The 19,995-nt window shown below is 41.7% G+C and overlaps 2 protein-coding genes across 2 annotated transcripts in view; one reads left to right on the top strand and one right to left on the bottom strand.

Moving 5' to 3' along the window:
* The window catches only part of LOC107703619 (1-phosphatidylinositol 4,5-bisphosphate phosphodiesterase gamma-1-like), a 48,826-nt gene extending 40,303 nt beyond the window's left edge, over positions 1-8,523 (top strand). The window contains 8 exon segments of the mRNA XM_016506312.1: positions 798-894; positions 2,171-2,395; positions 2,469-2,617; positions 4,164-4,278; positions 4,383-4,544; positions 4,833-4,921; positions 5,004-5,239; positions 7,255-8,523. Coding sequence (XP_016361798.1) covers positions 798-894; positions 2,171-2,395; positions 2,469-2,617; positions 4,164-4,278; positions 4,383-4,544; positions 4,833-4,921; positions 5,004-5,239; positions 7,255-7,294 — 1,113 coding nt within the window. The 3' untranslated portion in view covers positions 7,295-8,523.
* Positions 8,524-9,701: 1,178 nt separating this feature from the next.
* LOC107703618 (zinc fingers and homeoboxes protein 3-like) lies at positions 9,702-19,919 on the bottom strand. Its single transcript, XM_016506311.1, has 3 exons — positions 19,720-19,919; positions 11,563-14,946; positions 9,702-11,434 (listed from the first exon to the last, which is right to left on the bottom strand). The coding sequence occupies exons 2-3, from the start codon at positions 14,810-14,812 to the stop codon at positions 11,424-11,426; spliced, it is 3,261 nt and encodes a 1,086-aa protein (XP_016361797.1). The 5' UTR covers positions 14,813-14,946; positions 19,720-19,919; the 3' UTR covers positions 9,702-11,423.
* Positions 19,920-19,995: the final 76 nt, after the last annotated feature.

Below are 19,995 nucleotides of genomic sequence, written 5' to 3'. Positions count from 1 at the left end.
ATTTTTACTTTATTTAAACTTTGTGTCATTTATTTATTTTATTTGACATCAAGGTGTATGCCGTGCCTCCAAGCTTTCTTACTCGTTTTGCTAATAAACGTTCTACGTTTCTTATTTATTTGGTTATATATTATACGTTTACTTATTTCCAGTTTTGTATACCTATTAAACTTTATGTAAGTTATTTGTTATTTTATATTAGGCATAGCCTGCCCTATAGCATGGTGTATTTGTTTTGTTAATAAAAGTTCTATGTTTTATATATAGGCTAAAGTGAGTTTGACGTTGTATTTTGTTGTTGCATTCAAGCACTGCCGCTAATTCGAAAGTGAAAGTAAAATGCGCACGGCGCTTTTAAGCTATTTAAAAGCGAAAGAAAGCGAGGAAAAGAGGGAAAATTCAAACGAACTAAAAACGAACAATTGCTTTACGCTGAATTGCCACTATTTGAAAGTGAAAGTAAAATGTGCACGCTGCTTTTACAAGCTTTTTATAAGCAGAGGAAAAGAGGGAACGCCGCCGCCCCCACGGTGATACTGGTATTATCGGTGTTGTCACACGTCGATTAACTGGTGGGAAAATTTCCTCACCATCACAACCCTCCTCTCCAGGAAAACAAGAGCTGCCTGTCACCACCTGTTACCAAACCTCTGCTCAGCTTTCTTGAATGCCTGCGCTTATGAATCAAGGGATCAAATGATCTAAAATGCATGCAGTTTCCTAAGAATGTGTTTTGCTTTTGGACACGTAGGCTGTATGATATTGTTTATGACTAATGATTATTTGTTCTCCGTCAGCTTGAGGAGGGTAAAATGATGGAAAGAAGAAAGAAGATTGCTTTAGAGCTGTCAGACCTCGTCATCTACTGCCGACCGGTTCCTTTTGATGAAGACAGTAAGACGTCCAACAGTTTTTCAACTCAATATTACTGATGCCTCGTGGAAATCTGATTCTACAACTTGTCACATCACGTCCTAACCAGGGTTATTATCATTAACTAAACCAAAAAACATTTTAAAAAATTCATTACGTGAAAAAAAAAAAACATCTACTAAAATTGAATATTTAAAATTATAAAAAAAAAATTAAACTAAACACAAATAAGAAATGTTGCCTTGGCAACTAGCTGAAAAAAAAAAACAAGTTTGAGTTGAAGTGCTACCATAACTAAAACAAAATACACTAAAATTTAATGAAAACTATACATATTCAAAATAAAGACAAAAACACAGCAAAATGACTAAAACTTCAAATAAATAAAAATGAAAACTGAAAGTATAAAAATGAAATCAAATTCAAAATATTACCTGTGTTAAAATAAAACTGGTCCGACTCACTTTTTGACTGAGCCATATAGTAAAAATATATCTCATTATTTAAAAAAATGTTTGGTTTGTTTGTTTGTTTTTCGCCCATTAATAATAACCTAATTAGAAGGTCATTTTTTTGTTTTAAAAATTCTGACCAAAACAAACATTCTACAATTAAGTTAAAATAGTGCAAAGTTGACTAATTAATTCCCTCACTAAATTAACACAATATTTTTTTTTTTTTTTTTGCACAACCTATTACAATACATAGACATAAACAGCAATGTTTACATGTATTAGTAAATAAATATATGCACTGTTTAATATGTTAATGGCACACATGGAAATAATCATTCTGTACTTAAGATCAAATCCAAGATATTAAAACATCTCTCTTAACACTTTCATACACTCACAATTAGGTTCACACAATCCCACTCTCTGGGAAACTTAATAGCCAAATAAACAGTCCATACAAATCAGATAGTCACCATATCTATAAATTACTGCAGATGTATTTTACTTGAAACTTGAACTGGACTTTATATAAACTTGACCACGTTGTATAAAATCACACCAGCTATCATTATAGAATGAGTGCAGGACTACAACCGTTTTATTTCTCTATTGTTATAAACATGCTGATAGTGACATGCTCAACTCAGGGTTGAGTTTAGTGTATTGGCATAGCACAGCGAGTTTGTCCCAACCAGAAAAAAAAACAGAAAACCCTTTTCCCATGGTGGTCTGTTGCTTTAACGCAGTGTTTCCCAAACCTGTTCCTACACGCGTGCCAACGGTACGCATTTGGGTCCGTAGCTCCTCAACATAAACCCTAAGAGATATTCCGTCTCTTACAGAAATCGGGACGGAGCGGGCCTGTTTCCGGGACATGTCCTCGTTTCCCGAGACCAAAGCGGAGAAGTATGTGAACCGTATCAAAGGAAAGAAGTTCCTGCAGTACAACCGGCTGCAGCTCTCGCGGATCTACCCTCGCGGTCAGCGCCTGGACTCGTCCAACTACGACCCGTTACCCATGTGGCTGTGTGGCAGTCAGCTGGTGGCCCTTAACTTCCAGACCGCCGGTGAGCACAGAGCTCTCTCTCCTCCTCCTCTGTGTGCATCCTGGCATTGAACAGTGTGACTGTTTCTCTGCAGATAAGCCCATGCAGATGAATCAGGCGCTCTTCATGCTGAACGGCAGGAGTGGTTACATGCTGCAGCCGTCAATCATGAGAGACGACACCTTCGACCCGTTTGACCGGCACTCTCTGAGAGGAGTGGAGCCCATCACGGTCTGCATAGAGGTACTCATGCATGCTGCACTGCAATAGACTACAACCCAACTGTTAGACGGGGTCTCTCCGGGTCCAAATTTGCCCTTCCACTAATTAAGGCCTAAAAAGTCAGAGCAGAAAGCCTTAAATTCATGAGATCATGGCACTGAATGTTGTATGCACTGTAGGGCTGTCAGAATGGCTGAAAAACTACATTTGGATTTTGTACTTAAATATTATCAAAATTTGAATTATATTCGAATTTAAAATGCATAATTTCAGTTATGGTGAAAAATTGCTTTTGGCTTCTCTACGGAGGCCACAAGAGGGCGCATCGAGTAAAATATTACTAATGCACGTTTATTCAAAGCATAAGATAACATGACTATCTGTGGAAAAAAGTGCATAATGTTTAAAATAATGTTTCTAAACCAATTATAATTAAGTTGCTTAAACAACTATAAACAAAACAGCATCATGTATGTATGCATCGTTTAATACAAAGGGCGGAAAGCCAATCACACAGAGTACATTTTTCATTTAAAAACATGAGATGCAGTGGGATTTTTTTCAAAGTTAAACTTGCATTAATTTTACATGGCTTTCTAAACATGTGGCTCCTTTGTGCGAGACGCGAGTGCAACAGTAATAGATGTCCCTCTAGAAAATGCGTGAAATATGTGTTCTGTGTGAACGGCTTGGTTTCAGTTTTGATGTAAACAACATCTTCGCCGCATTGATGTTTTCTTTTTCCGCAATATTTTAAATGAACAACACAGCAGCGCCGCATCTAGTGGGTTCAACTGGATAGGCTAACAAAAACATTATAATGCAACGACACTTACATCGTCGTCGCATTTCGTGCTCCACTGATAAGGCTGCCTGCTTAACGCACACTTAAAAATCGAATGCAACGTTTTTGCATTCGAGTGTGGATTTTTATTTTAAATTCGACGAATATTCTAAATTCTAATTTCTTTTGACAGCCCTAATGCACTGCAGAAAATGAATATCTTCCTCAGTAATTTTGTCTTGTTTTCCAATACAAACATCCTTAAATCAAGATACATTTACTTGAGATGCAGTTTGAACATGTGAAGTCTTGTTGTCTGAGAAATTAAAGAAAATGAAGTGAGTTTGTTTTTAAAAAAGAAATATCTGTCAATAGGGTGTAAACGAAAAAAAATGATGTTTTCCCTTTGAATTAAAGGGATAGTTCACACAAAAATTAAAATTAGCCCATGATTTACTCACCCTCAAGCCATCCTAGGTGTATACACCTTTCTTCTTTCAGACGAATTCAATCGGAGTTATATTAAAAAACATCCTGGCTCTTCCAAGCTTTATAATGGCAGTGAATGGGTGTTATTTTTCAGTAGTCCAAAAGAAGGCCAATAAATCGCATCCGTCCGTAATAAAAAGTGGGAATGCCGTTCCCGGCGTTTTAAAAGACACATACAGCATTTGTTCTCCAGACTGCGCTTTTGTTCGCCAGGTGATCAGCCAATACTGATCGTGTGAGAGTGACCAAATAGTTGCAAATGAAGGACTGAACTGAACGTTGGTGTGTTTTAAGGTTTTGGGAGCACGCCACCTGCCCAAACACGGTCGAGGTATCGTTTGCCCTCTCATCGAGATCGAAGTTTGTGGAGCAGAATATGACAACGCCAAGCAGAGGACGGACTCTGAAGGTGAGGTGCAGATGCAAACATCTCCTACAACAACACCACCACCTAAGAACAAATGCTGTGGGGGTAAGCGGTATCACTAAAAGATTTACCTGTTTTACTCTCAGCGGACAATGGTCTGAACCCCACCTGGCCCAGGAAACCCTTCCGATTCACCGTGTGCAATCCTTCCTTTGCCTTCCTGCGCTTCGTGGTCTATGAAATCGACATGTTCAACGACCAGAACTTTCTCGCCCAGGCAACGTTCCCCATCAACTGCCTCAAAACCGGTACGGCTCGCCAAAAAAATGAGCGCCTTTGTGCTTTCAAAGGGAACGTTTACTTAGTCTGAATCAGGGCCGTCCAAACTCGGTCCTGCAGAGTTCAGCTCCAACTCGTCCCAACACACCTGCCTGAACGTTTCTGATTGGCAACTAATCAAGGTTTACTAGAAACCTCCAGGACGACTTGGAGCTGAACTCAGGAGGAACGTCGGCCCTCCAAGAGAAGAATCGGACACCCCTGAGTTCATCCTTTTAAGGAATGTAAAAAACAATGTCACTGATGTCTGTCTGTAGGCTACCGGTCTGTCCCGCTCAAGAACAGCTACAGTGAGGATCTGGAGTTGGCGTCCCTGCTGGTGCACATGGACATAGTCAGAGGAAGGGTGCGCATCATGTACTGTACCTTGATCAATTGACTTAAATGAGTGTGCTGTATCGTGATGGCAATCTGGTTCTCTTCTGCAGCATGAGAACGGCGAGATGTTGAGTCCCTTGTCGGCGGTGGGGGCCATAGCCATGCAGGTGGGCCGGGAGCGTACGGGGGACACCAGCTCCGTCTCCTCCACGTCCCCCATGCCCTCGTCTCCGGGCCAGGCGCTGGGATACCACGGGCGGGAGGGCTCGTTCGAGGCCCGCTACCAGTCCCCGCTGGAGGACTTCAGAGTGTCCCAGGAGACGCTGCTGGACCACGAGAGCAGGAGGTACGCTTGGTTTAAGGATGTTCAATTTACATTTTTACGACATTTAACTTTTGAGTCTGCACAAAAAAAGTATTTTTGTACCTGCGTCAGCAAATTATTCTCAGAAGTTTTAACAAGAACTGCTGTAAGTATCAAAATGTCCTAACTTAGTTAAGGGCTAAACGGCTTCCACCAGACACGGCATCAGAGCGATTAACTGAAATTAAAGGGATAGTTCACCCAAAAATGGAAATTCGGTCATTGATTACTCACCCTCATGTCATTCTAAACTCGTAAGACCTTCGTTCATCTTCGGAACACAAATTAAGACAATAATTTAAAGCAGTATTACACATATTGTTTTTATGCTTAAACTCTTTTTCGTCTTTGACCCATATACATACATACATAAAGTTTTTTTTTTTTTTTTTTTCTTTTGTGCACAAAAAAGTATTCTCATAGCTTTGTAAAATTACGGTTGAACCCCTGATGTCACATGGGTTATCTTACAGATCTCCTTGCTACGTTTCTGGACTTTGACGGTGGTAGTTTACCTTGCTGTCTATGGGAGGGTCTGACAGCTCTCACATTCAATCAAAAATATCTTAATTTGTGTTCCGAAGATGAACGAAGGTCTTACGGGTTTAGAACGACATGAGGGTGAGTAATCAATGACCGAATTTCCATTTTTGGGTGAACTATCACTTTAACTTATCCAAATCTACATGAATGTCCCGTTTAATGTTCAGTACTGAGTCTCTCCTGGCTCATGGTGTTTCTCGTGTAGGTTTTCAGTTGGCACAAGCAAGAAAACTTTCTTTCACACAATGTGCTGTTCATCGGTCACTTGTGAATAACTTCAAGAGGTTGCCAGCATTTACTCGACTGTCGACTAGCTTTGACTAGTTTTGTTCACTGCCGATTTGAGTGGCGATGCTTCCTGTTTTAAGTGTCTGTTCATTTTTAACCAGATATGTGCACGCTGCTTTTCAGATGTATATTGAACTTTTCAGTGGCTTTTTTTTTTCCAGTTGCCAAATCCAGTCACTTTGCCACCAAATATACTGCACGAGAAACAAAAATCCAGAACAATGATGGGAATATATTCATAAATCACATTCTTTCCTCTACTTTCTGCCATCTTTTACCAGAAGTAAAATTGCTGGTTGACAGTGTTGGGGAAAGTTACTTTTAAAAGTATTGCATTACAATATTGCGTTACTCCCTAAAGAAAAGTAACTAATAGCATTACTTAGTTACTTTTTATGGAAAGTAATGCATTATTACTTTTGCATTACTTTTTCTTATCTGGGCTGGGCTTGCTTGTTTTTAATATAAAAAAAATCTATTTTTGGTTGGCTCAAACAAACCTTTCTGCTCTGCTGTTGTTCTGGATTGCATGAAGAATAAGACGCAGGAGAAGAAAGTTCAACTCTCTTCAGCAATTAAAAAAAGACATTTTTGTTATTAGTGCGGTTGAATTGGATTATTGAAGGTCAGCAGCAAAGACATTAGTTAGTAAAATGGGATTAAATACAAAAAGGATATGTGTGTTATTTAACATTTATTTATTGCAGATTTGCGTCATATGCTGAGTTTGCATTTGACTGTTTTTATTCATTTTGAGGAATACTGAATCTGTTTCTATGCGAGTGAGACGAGTAAATGCATGTTCACATTTAGTCTAGATCTACAGTAACATCATGTTCACACAACAAACACAACGCCTCGCGATTTCTCTCATCATGAGGACAGGAGAGCTGCAGGTCAATACATGGGAAAAGAAAGTTTTACTTATTTGAAAAAGTAACTCATATTTTAAATTAAAAGGTAATGTTACTCCCTCGTACTTGTTAGTTTGAGATCATTAGAAATCAGTGTTACTACAATAGCTGTAACTGTGGCTGGTTTGATGGTGAGGTTCAGACGGTCACTTCCTGTTTGAGTGGCTGGACAATGTGGACCAGATGTTGATGATCAGAAGTCAGGCTTAATGGTTGAGTTCTGACGTGTGTGGTGTTTCTCTTCTCTGGCAGGCTTCGCAGGGCTCGCGTCAGCGCCGACAACCGTGCGTAACCCGAGCGGCTGAGCGTGCGACAGATGGACGGAGCGGACGCAAGGCCAGCGACAAGGGTCCCACAGCTGATGATGTCAAGGACTGCCGTGAAACCTGTTTCTATGGAAGTCGTCATCGCCAGTGTTTTCGGACAGATCTCCCTCTCTCTGCGACTCTCTCCCGCTCAGGGCCACGCGAGTGGCAGAGGGGCTTGCGGAGCATGATGGAGCTTTGGCTCACGGACAGAAACGAACAATTATCTGCTTAGCTACAATCTGAACCTGCGGACGGGACGGGGGTGTTCTGATGCTGCGCGAGACTCGGGGACAGCGTTTGGGTGGACGACAAAGGCCAGTGTTTCAAAATTGAGTGGGGTTGTATCATTCATCACTTTGAAACCGATTCCAGGTTAACATTTATGGAGTAATAATACTTTTTCTTTACTGTATCTCTCTGGCTTATATATAAATGTGTGTGTGTGTGTGGTTAGAAAAACGTTGCAGCTGATCTGCTCTCAAAGAGCCTCTCACTCCAGATCTTTATTTCATTTCAGATTATTTTTATTATTTAAACATGTTTTAAACTTTCATGTCATTTTTTTTATATACGAGTATGTTTTTAACATGAGGGCTTGGCCTTTTTAATTGCGTCTTGCATTCTTGCTCTTTATCTTCCGAGTTGATGGACTAAAGTGTTTGACGCGTCCCAGGATGTGCTTGTGGTTTTTTGTGACAGGCAGGTGGCAGTATGGGAGATCCCATTGAAGTAGTCTCTTGTCTGAGCTTCAGGAAGACATTCTTCGACATTTAACAACCTTTATTTAGCTTTAAAATGAAATTATGAAGTTATCAAGTGACCAGAGAGCAATATCACTCTCCTTGTTTTATGTTTTGCCAGTCTGCACGGGTGGACTTGAATTCACAAACAGCTCAGGTGGGGTTTTTGGGCTACGAGAGCTTTGTGGAAACGTCGTGTATTTAGTTTACAGAACAGAACTTGGACCATCTCATTTCAGACCGTTTTATCCCTCTAAAACCATTTCTGTGATTTATCGTTTACTGTTCCTCCACACTTTAGCAATTGAAAAGTCTTGTTCCTGAAGGCTTTTTATGGTGTAGTCTTATCAGGTCAAATAGGGAGGACATTTTATGTATGATTTAGTACCTTTAGTAGCGTGTTAACCATGATGTCTGTTTTAAAGGGATAGTTCACCCAAAAATGAAAATGTGATGTTTATCTGCTTACCCCCAGGGCATCCAAGATGTAGGTGACTGTTTCTTCAGCAGAACACAAACGCAAGATTTTTAACTCAAACCGTTGCAGTCTGTCAGTCATATAATGGAAGTGAATGGGAATCACGGCTTTGAGAGTAAAAAAAAACATACACAAACAAAACCAAATTAAACCCTGCGGCTCGTGACGATACATTGATGTGTAAAGACACGAAACGATCGGTCTGTGCAAGAAACTGAACAGTATTTATATCATTTTTTACCTCTGATGCACTGCAATGTCTGAACTGTCCTGAGCGCGTTCTCGACAGCCAGCGCGTGACGCGTCTAATTTGCTTTACGGCGGATCGCAGACTTATAAGTGCATTACCGCCACCTATCTCTCAAATGGACCATTGACACTATCTACAATCTCAATTAGGCGTGTCAATGGTCCATTTGAGAGATAGGTGGCGGTAATGCACTTGTAAGTCTGCGATCCACCGTAAAGCAAGAAGAAGAAGACGCGTCACGCGCCGGCTGTCGAGGACGTGCTCAGGACAGTTCAGACACTGCAGTGCATCAGAGGTAAAAAATAATATAAATACTGTTCAGTTTCTTGCACAGACCGATCGTTTCGTGTCTTTACACATCAATGTATCGTCACGAGCCGCAGGGTTTAATTTGGTTTTGTTTGTGTATGTTTTTTTTGACTCTCAAAGCCGTGATTCCATTCACTTCCATTATAAGACTGACAGACTGCAACAGTTTGAGTTAAAAATCTTCGTTTGTGTTCTGCTGAAGAAACAAAGTCACCTACATCTTGGATGCCCTGGGGGTAAGCAGATAAACATCACATTTTCATTTTTGGGTGAACTATCCCTTTAAGAAAGCCAAAGGTAGACTGTGCAGGAGGTTTATACAAGAAATCGGGACCAAATAAGTCTGTCTCCGTTCATTGGGTTAGTAGAACACCCTGAGCATTGAATAATTCTCATGATACATTTTTTTTCTTCTTCTGTGGACAGGAGTAAGGGCATTTTGGTCAGTCTTTCTATAGATGTATACCTTGTGCCAAGCAGTCATCTAGTTTTGTGTTGTCAAAGTATTGCCCTAATACGGATTGTCACCGATTGATGAACAGGCTAAGACTGCTAAACCTCAGTATTCACAGTTGATGTACAGCAAAAACAAGGCCATATTTATTGTAGCTCTGATAAGTTTCACGCAGTTCTCGTTTAGCCAGTAGAGGTTGAGATGTTACTGAACTACACACATACACATACACATGCCATGTAGTTCTGCCAATCGTTTCGTGTCTAACAGCCGTATACAGAAGCCATTGTGATGCTGTCGCATTGCTTTTCCATCACTGATGCTTTACCTGCCTCTCTGTTTGATCATGGGGTCCAGGTGCATTTTTATGGAGCAAGATGATTATGGAGAGCTTGTTTGCCTTTTCCCCCTCTTTTTTGCCTTGTGGCTGCTACGTTATGCCACTATTGTCACAGTATTTATTTGGTTCTGTGCATGACAGCTCAGAGTCTGAAAGATGCTCCAGAATGTACTCCTCAAATTATAGTGTTACGTTGTTATATGTTCCACTGATTGGGTGTGTACAGAAATGCTAATTAATTTGAAAATTGTAAACGAGGGGCATTTTAACACGGAGGGATGTGCGATTCAAACAGCTGGCTTGCGCCTTTGGATGCACGCATAAATTCTGTCATAACACTTTTTTTTCTAGTCTTCTGCAATGATCAGTGTATATAGCAATTTGCATTACGCAATCTAGAAATATTACAGAAAGACACATGGACCATTATCACTTCCTGAGCTTTGAGAGGAAAAGACGAGGCCAGACGCCTTCAGAGGGAATTTGTTCAAGTTCCCTTACATTTATTCCTAATTAGCCAACATTCCCTCATTTAGTTTTAAGCGTTAATCCCTCTACTTGTACTGCTGTAGCCCTTCTCCAGTCTGTAAATTAGTTTCTGCTATTTTCTTGCCTCATCGTTCATGTGCCTTGGTGTATGTATACATATATACATCAACGAAAGATTTCCCTGTTGGACATGTATGCCTTTTTCTGTTTTCTTGCATCAGCGTTTTGTTACCAATGTTCTTATTTACAACCAAGCCTTTTCTGTAATGTGCCTATGTTATATTGGAGGAAGTATATGTTTTAATTTTGCTTTTCATATGAAACATAATCAAGCCTGAGAATAAACTACTTATTCAACAATGAGCGGTGAAGTTTTTTTTTCCCCAAGCCTGAAAATCCATGACCATTTTTTTGTAATATTAAATTTATTCTGCAAATAGTATTTTGTAAAAATCATACAAGCCTAAGCGTTCACACTGGTGAATCCGTTTTGTCACAAATAGTCATGACTTTAGGGGTTCTTTTACTTTGAATGACATTTCATTGACATGTGCTATTGGTATTGATGCTCACCTACAGCATACAACAAATTAAGTCCGTCATATTTTAAGAATTACAAAAGGGCTCAATGAGAGCTGTGCAGTTTGCGCTTAGTACCACCATAAGTCCCCTAAAAATGGTAATTCCTCCCCAGAAGAAAAAGACAGGAAATTCACATCCAAGAAAAACTTCTCTGTGGACTTCAACTTGGGTCTCTCACTTCACGAAGCTACGGTCTGTTTTCCCCTCTATCCCATCCAAATAGAAAAAGCAGCTGACTGGTGAAGGGGTGCATCCTGATTTTTGATAATCCACACCATGTCTTACAGCTAGTAACGAAAATAATTAATTTGGGGAGAGTTTTTTTCTTTTTTTTCTTTTTGCAGAGGTGTTTTCCAGTGCTCCTGTTAAAGTTTAATCTGTTTAAAAAAAAGCCTTCAATTAAAGGCCACATGTGCTGTAATCCCATGGGCTGATATCGCTTCACATTCATTCATGCATCCACTTTCCTCTTCAGTCAGACTCTGCAAAAATGAACAAACAAGTATTAAACACAACAACAACCTCACACTGGACACAATTTTAACGGCTAATCCTATCCTTAAATAGGATACAATATAATTCATGGCTGAGATGGCAGAAAATGAATCACCTTGTTTAGTATTTGTTGATATGTCAACTACTGTGGTTTGATCCTTAGAGATTAGGCTGCTTCCTGACTGCTCCACCTTTACATCTTCATGGTCTGGATGCTGTGATGCTAGAGCGGCTTCAGTTGGGGTTGTAGATGATTCAGTCATCACACCTCCTGTGCTCTCGGAGTTCCTTTCCTCCAATAAAGGTGGTGTCTTATTGGCAAACCACCGCCGGATTGATTCCTCACCTAACCCACTTGATTTCACAATCTCCTCCAACTTAGTCTCATCTAGTTTACCATGCTTGTCTAGGTGCTCCTTTAGGATGCTAATGTTATCTTTCTGGAAGTCTTCCTCATCTACCATGGTCTGGTAACTCTCAAGCCACTTGAGCTGACCGTTCTTCAGGACATAGCGGCAATCTCCAAACCAACGTACCACCTCTGGTCGCGGTAGGCCCGTTTTAGTTATCAGCTCATTGTACTGGGGACTACTGGGCCAGTGGGTGCGTGCAAAGACTTTCTTCAGCAGGTGGAGCTGTTCGGGTGTCTTCTTTCCTCGGTATGGGGAGGTCTGAGGAACAGTTGTCTGAGAGATAGATTGTGCCACCTTGGTAGCCTCATTCAGTTGACTGTCCTCTGGCTCACCTTTTCCATTAGATTCAGTAACTTTCAGCATTTTGAGATTGATTTTGATAGGGTTAACTTTCGGCTCGGTACCGCTCTCATCCTTCTGTTTGTCCTCTTTGTCTTGTTGCGTTTCCTTGGAGGAATCTTCAGCTTCATGGGCCTCCTCATTACTGCTTTTTTCCTTGTATATTCCATGCTCCTCTGTCTCTCCCACTGCATCATCATCTTCCCTTTCTGCCCTCTCAGCTTCCTCTTTCTTCTTCTCTGCTGCTACCCTCCTCCGTCGCTCAGCAAACCAACCGTGGATCTCACGGCGAGTCATCTTTGTTTCTGCTCTTAACCGGTCAACTTCTTCACTAGATGGATCTGGGTCCTGTGCAAAGCTGGCCTCCAAAGCACGAACCTGGTGGGGCTCTCGCTCTTTGTACCGTATCGCCGTGAAATCTGGCGATGGGGGGCGTGGAGGACGCCGTGTTGGAGTTGGTGGGGATGATGTCTGTGAGGGGCTGAGAGGTGACTGCTGGGGAGTTTTGGGCCTCTCTGGGGGTGTACTGTTTTCAGACAAGTCTACAGCAGCAAGAGTATCCAGTTGGGAAATGCTACCACTAGCTGTAACAGTCTGACCTCCGCCACTTGACCTTGAACCCTTCAGATTCCGGAAGTGGTAGCGGCGGTCGCTGAACCATTTCCGTACTTCACGTACAGACAGACCAGTTAGGCTTATAAGTCGGTCTACTTCCTCTTGATTAGGAAACTGGCTAACAAGGAAGCTCTCCTTTAAGGCTGCCAGCTGTTCCTGGGACTTTTTGGTTTTGTTAAAGCTGGGGTCCAGGAAGTTAGTGGTGGAGAATATGCGCGAGTTCACAGAGACAGGAGAGTCTGATTTACTTGGTACTGCGCTATCTGTTGTAGTTGTAGATGCCACGGTTGTGGTTGGAGTGGTACTGGCAGCTGAAATGTTGTTCTTGCTGTTAATGTTGCTTTTAGCCTCAGAATTGCCTTTACTCTCACTTTTCACAATAGTACTGTTGCTTTGAATGCAAGTGGCATCAGTACCCGGTGTATTGACCTTAATGTTGCTGTTGCTATTTGACTTAGCAGTGCTGCTGCTACCAATACTGATCAGGCTAGCCTGGCTACATAAGCTGCTAGTACTGCTAATACTGCTTGAACTGCTGCTAGCATTGCTGCTGCTGCTGCTACTACTGCAATTTCCACTACTGCTGCTACCAACAGTGCCTAAAACCATGCTGATTCCTTTATCGGCTACCAGGGCTGCAGCGGGTCTGGCCTGCATCATCGGCTTTGCAGCAGCCTGAGGTTTAGGTGTTACAGCTAATGCAACAGGGGCACTGCTGACCTGAATTCCATTAGCCATCATTGGCTGCGTGACAATCACCCCTCCTTGGCCAACCAGGCTACCTTGTAAGATGTGAGGGATGCCAGTTGTGCCCAGAACTGTGATAGTTGGCTGAGTAGTGGTGTGGTGGGTGTGCCGTTGCTGTTGGCTATTTGAGGGTGCTGCCTGTATGATCGTATTGAACATTTTTCTGCGGGCATCTTCTATTTCCTCTGGAGACCAGCTGATTCCTTGTTTCAGCCTCTGTGCTGTGAACCAGATCTTGATCTGCTCCTCAGGGTACTTGGTGACTACAGTAAGGTAGCAACGCTCAGCCTTGGTTGGATAAGGGAACTTGCTAAAGGATGTCTTTAAGAAACTGCTATTGTCCATGGATGCATTGTAGGTGGGAATGCTGCTGAGTGGGATCATTACTTTTGGAAGGTTCTTAGTACTTGATGAGGAGGATGCCGAAGAGGAGTGGGATGAGGAGACAGTGATTGGAGCAGATTGTTGATTGAGACTTCTGTTCTGCACAACAGATACAACTTGTGTAACAGCTGTCTTCAGCATGGGCAAAGCCCCAGAGCCATTAACAATCTGTATGGCCGACGGCAGGGCAACTTTGCTGGCTGCTCCATTGTGTACAATAGTGGGCACATGAGTGACTGTAACTGCAGGAGAGTCACTTTTCTCCACCACTCTGGTAATAACGGGGGGAGGGTCATCAGTTGCAGTGTGGGAAACTACAATCCTTTTGGGTTCTGATTTACCCTTCAACATTTTCATGATTGGTGTCTTGGTTATGGATATCTCAGTTTCTTTCGAGCTAGTGCTTTCACAAGGTTCCACGCAAAGATTTTGCTCTACTATGATTCTATTGTCCTTCTTTTTGAGCTGAAGTGTGGTGGTTATTGTACTGGGATGGACACGGGCATTGTGCAGTGCTAAGCCCTCAAATTTTGCAGCACTTGTCCCGCAATCCACACAACGAAAACAGGGGTCAATGCGGAAATCTGGGTGCCCACTGTAGACATGATCGAGGAAAAGATTTAGGTCCTTGGTCTCAAAGTTACATAGCCTACAAGTGTAAATGTCTGCATATTTATGGGTATCACCTGCTTCTTGCCCAGAGGACTCATCCAAACTTTGACTGCTTTTTCCACTTGCTTCCTCTGTAAGGGAAAAGCTAATGTCCTTGATTGGAGGGGAAAGTCTGCCCCGTTCAAAGTCATCCTGCAGATGCATGGCTTTTACAGGAATCATGCACGGAATGGTGGACTTCCTCTTGCTAGCCATGGTGCTGTCTACTTCGTCTCCAGTGAGAGTCCTGATTATTATGGTTATCCACTCTTATAGAACTTGTTGATGGACATTATCATCAGGTCATCATAAGTATTACATGTCCTTAATGGTTTCAGGCATCAGAGCATCTGTAAAGACAAAACACAACCGCTTTTAAGAACCACAGAAATCAAGCTTAATTTAGTTATTATACTAAAATAACAAAAAGCTGCCTATTGACCTTCTATCTTTAAACGTCTTTTCACTTACAGTATAAAAGAGAAGAGCTGCTTTTATGGCTGTCTCTGATGACTGAGCTACTTTCAAAGAACCTTTTATAGCCTCTCATTCTGTTTAAGGAGCGTTCTCACAACCCATCACACCCCATCCCCTCTCTGAAAAAGTTTAACTTTTGCAGTTTAGATCAATAACATGCTATCCATCAAACACGATTGATTTTATCATACCAAAAATGTGAAAAAAACATCAATTTCAATATACATACATCCATCCTTATGTTCAACAGTGTATTCAGTAAACAACAACACACAAGAAAAAAAGCACTGCAGTTAATTTCTGATTCAAATGGCTACAACTGCCAAGGCCTACTAGAAATATAGGTCACTTTCAATTCACTAATCTTAGACTGCAAACATACCCAGGAACAAGGCAGCACAATTTCTTAGCGGGATTTGGGGGATTTTTTATATATAGGCTATATGACCATTAACCAAGCTGAAGAGTCTTATGGGAGCAGTACAGCTTTCTCCAAGTCTACCATGTCACATAGGGACAAAGGAAAGCTTTGGTCTGTTAACATGGTCTAGTTAGCCCCTGATGGTAGATGCTGTAATTACACCATCTGAATCCTAAAGTATTATTCTCCATTGGTGGCCATTAAAAAAAATTGTATATTCTGACTGCATAAAACTTTTTGTAAGCCGCATATAAATCACTATTGTTTTGTATTGTATTGTTATAGTTTATAACATCTCCAGTGCCCAACTTTTGGATGTTTATTTTTCACATTCTGCTGCTGTTAATGTTATAGTACCAAAACTTTAAAACTAGCAGCTATCATGAGCTGTGCATATTCTCGTGGTGGCATCAGCCAATTAGTATCGTCATGATATCATTTTCCTGCAGCTTCAGAGTGATTAGTCACATTGCATTTATGGCTCAAGTGATTGGCACAAAATGTTCGGTGAGCCCAGAAGCAAAGACGGCAGATTCTAAATCATGTGCTTGTCAGGGGTAAGTGGGGCTTCACCCTTGCAAATATAACACACAGCCACAATATGCTCTTTTCCCAGAAAATGGAAATGCCCTTCATTGCAGCTTGCTGCGGCGTTGCCATTCAGTTCAGCAAAAGGGGGCATGGCCCTGCCAACGCTGCTGGGTCACATAACCAACACAAAGGGGTTGCGTGGTAGGCGGGTTTGACATCCATCACGCTGGTCAGACCCTGAGGACGAGAAGACGAGTGGGGGCTAGGCCAGTAAGTCTGGGCTGAGGTGCGAGCGTGTGTGTACACATATGTAGGTAGCTGGGGAGGGGCCATTAACTGTCGCAGGAACCAGTGAGGTGTTTCAGCAACGACTTTTTTGCCGTGATACCAATTCCCCATCCCTACCCCCCTCACACACCCTTTTTCACCCTCATCCAACAATCACAGAGCCGTTACCCCCCACATCTCCTCCTCCTCTCTGGCTCACTCCAAAGGCTCTGGAATGTTCCACCATGAGCTATTTAGCGAGTGGTCAACCTGGGAGCCAAGCTGCCGCTTGCGTTGAGCGGCTCTTGAATTAGCTGCGAATACATGACCGAGCCTATGGATTGTCTGCCTATTTGTTTGCTCAAAAATTAGCTAACGCTTCTACCCTACAATGTTAGAAAATAGGGAGCCATGTGTAAAAGTTTACGAATTTGCAAAACATGAATACAAAAACATGCATTGATCAACCACTACTCTGACAAGCTAAAAAATGCTGCAGGATTAGTCTACTAGGGTCTGACTGAGACAAAAAGGTCATGGATTCTTAAATGCAAAGTTTACACTAAATGAGTGCACACCATTATCAAAAGTTTGAGGCCTATACAGTCAGACAGCCATCGTCCTGTGGACTCACTACGGATAAACAGAATATCTTTGTCTCTCTGGAGAACATGTAAATAAACAATGGTACAATAGTGCCTAAACTGACCAATCCTGAACCATGTGGATGTTTCATGAGAACGCGGCCGGCAGCGGTAAACATGGCTTTGTGTAGTTGGGGTTAAAATCTGTTCTCTCTCCATTACGTTTGCTTTGGCAAAAACACATGTACCCCACCGTCGGTTTCCCTGCCCGCCTTAACCTCCCCTCCCCCAATCCCTCTCTCTCCCTCATAAGTTCAGCCCAGTCTGCAAGGAGACGGGTCGTCAGCACCACTGGTGTGTTACTGTCCCCATGGCAACCCCACCCCCACACACACACACACACACAACTCTGTTTCACGTACACACCGAGTTAACGCACTAACGCACTCATACACACAGTGGTCAACCCACAGACAGCGTTCGGTTCCTGGCTCTCCCTGGCTTGTTTTTTCCGGACGCTGCGAGTGTCGAGAGCAGTCCCTGATCCTATTTCAGACTGAGTTTGATAGGTGTGGTTGTTCTCACTCATTGTCAATAGCATGCCGTCCACTCATTCCCTCGCCAAAGCCCCTCGGTCTCAGTGACACACTAATGCATGTTGACTCTCTCAGACAAAAATGTGATCAACTTTGCATGCATTATTTTAAATTGGTAAGAAAAGTCAAAAGTTTTTTTTTTTTTATTACACTGACAATATGCTTTGAAAATAAGACCTCTTCATCAAATAGGCCAATGCCATAGGCTATTTTATGTATGGCTTTTTTGTATGCATTGGTCAGTTCGGTTATAATTGAAAATGCAACCTAAACTGTATAAAATACGCCAGTAAGTTTAAAGATACCAAAGAGCATTTGGCTTTTTCAATGCAGAGTGGCACAGATTCTATGTCACCAGCACCTAAGGTGTTAAGGCTCAGTTAAAAATGGAAGAGTGAGGGGAAAAAAATGGCGGCACGCCACACGCTCTGCTGTCCGACCTAAAATGGCTGACACCACAGTCTCCTAACCAGCGAGGCAGTGCAATGCCAGCTCGTGCTGACCAGAGCCGCTAGAACACACAGCGCAGGGACCCGCAACCCTTGTCCTGATTTCAGACGCCTTCATGCTTGTGACCAAGCCAAGGGAATGGTTCCAGGTTTTGTGAGGGGATAGATTTGCAATAATCCCACCTGGAAGCTGGGAAGAAGGAAAGGAAAGCAAAACCAGGAAGACATACTTACAGAACCTTTAACGGAGTGTAAAATCCCTTTTACAGAGCCACTGCATTGGTTTGTTACTTTTACTGATGATATAGGGTTTTATGATATGTGACCCTGGAGCACAAAAGCAGTCTTAAGTCGCTGGGGTATATTTGTAGCAATAGCCAACAATACATTGTATAGGTCAAAATTATTGATTTTTCTTTTATGCCAAAAAATCATTAGGATATTAAGTAAAGATCATGTTCCATGAAGATATTTTGTAAATTTCCTACCGTAAATATATCAAAACTTAATTTTTGATTAGCAATATGCATTGCTAAGAACTTAATTTGGACAACTTTAAAGGAGATTTTCTCAATATTTAGATTTTTTTGCACCCTCAGATTCCAGATTTTCAAATAGTTGTGTCTCGGCCAAATACTGTCCTATCCTAACAAACCATACATCAATGGAGAGCATTGATGTATCTCTCATTTCAAAAAGTAGACCCTTATGACTGGTTTTGCGGTCCAGGGTCACATATATGATATAGCATTAAAACAAAACATATCACCACGAAAGGTCCAACGAAATCAAATATTTTCAGCTGACTGTCATTCCTAACATACAGACCTGTTTTCAAGGTAATAGCTCTGAAATCGCAGTCATTTTGAGATGTATAAGAGCATTGTTACATCAACCATGACCTTTTGCTGAGGAGGAGAGGCCCATAAAGCTGGCAAATCCATTAATCAAACTCCAGGGCCTGCATGTTCACCTCAGACAGCCTTGAGCTTCGGGACAGAAACTGGCTTCATGGCTGATGTAACAAGAGTTTTTGATGTCTATCCCTTTCACACTTTACCACTAAACTTTAATGATTGAAGACAATCTACCACCTCTAAGTGTGGATGATCATTCATAAAACTTACATTAGAAGTTGACCCTATTTTTAATGATTGATACTGACAGATACTGATAGATGATGCTATAGTGCAGGGCTGCTACTGAAAATATATATAATACAATTCAATAATAGCAAATAAGATCCATTAAAAATGGCAGATTTAAATAAACACTGGTAAAACTTTAAATAAACATTAATCTTACATTTTCTTCAAACTGCACATTCTGCACTATCCATTAACCAAACTATCAATATGCCACATGGGGAAATTAAAAAGTTAAAAGTCTCGCCATTGCTGATATAAGGGTCTATCACTAAAAAAAAGGACAAAAATATGTCCACTGTCAACAATACATTCAGAGTTGTGATTCTAAAAAAAATAAACAGTGATCACTGACTAGATGGACAGTCTGGAAATATGCATAAATAAATAATCCACCAACTGATCTACAATATGAATGAACTTCTGAGCATGTCAGTGATCTCAGCACTAGTAATTCATTAATGTGTTATACATGCCTGATCACACACGTGTGCCATTATCCTGATCAACTTTAGTTCCTGTCAATACTAATGTTATGAAATATGATCACTCTCTCTCTCTCTCTCTCTCAGAGCAGCAACAGTGCAGTCTCGCGGCTGAAATGATAGACTGTGACGTCGATGTGTAACAATAAAAGTCAAACACAAACTCACCCGCCACACACAGTAAACACAGCTCGGCTCCGCCTGCGCTGGAGGACAGGGATGAGAGCAGCACAAAGGCTCTTCACTCGTGTTTATGCCTAGTCGAGAGTGTGTGAGTGTGTGTTAAACACAGACGGGGAAAGAAACTCACGCCGCACGTCACCAGCAGCAGGGTCATGTGACCGTGTGCGTCACTGGCACCCGAAGCCCTGAAGACCATAGACATAATAAATACCTAGACGCCTCATTGGCCGCTCGACCGCACGTCAACGTCGCCGCCATCTT

Source organism: Sinocyclocheilus anshuiensis, unplaced genomic scaffold, assembly GCF_001515605.1.
Source record: "Sinocyclocheilus anshuiensis isolate Anshui unplaced genomic scaffold, SAMN03320099.WGS_v1.1 scaffold975, whole genome shotgun sequence".
In the NCBI taxonomy this organism is placed as follows: Eukaryota; Metazoa; Chordata; class Actinopteri; order Cypriniformes; family Cyprinidae; genus Sinocyclocheilus; species Sinocyclocheilus anshuiensis.
Note: the sequence above shows the minus strand (reverse complement) of the source record. Positions and strands in the feature narration are given on the sequence as shown.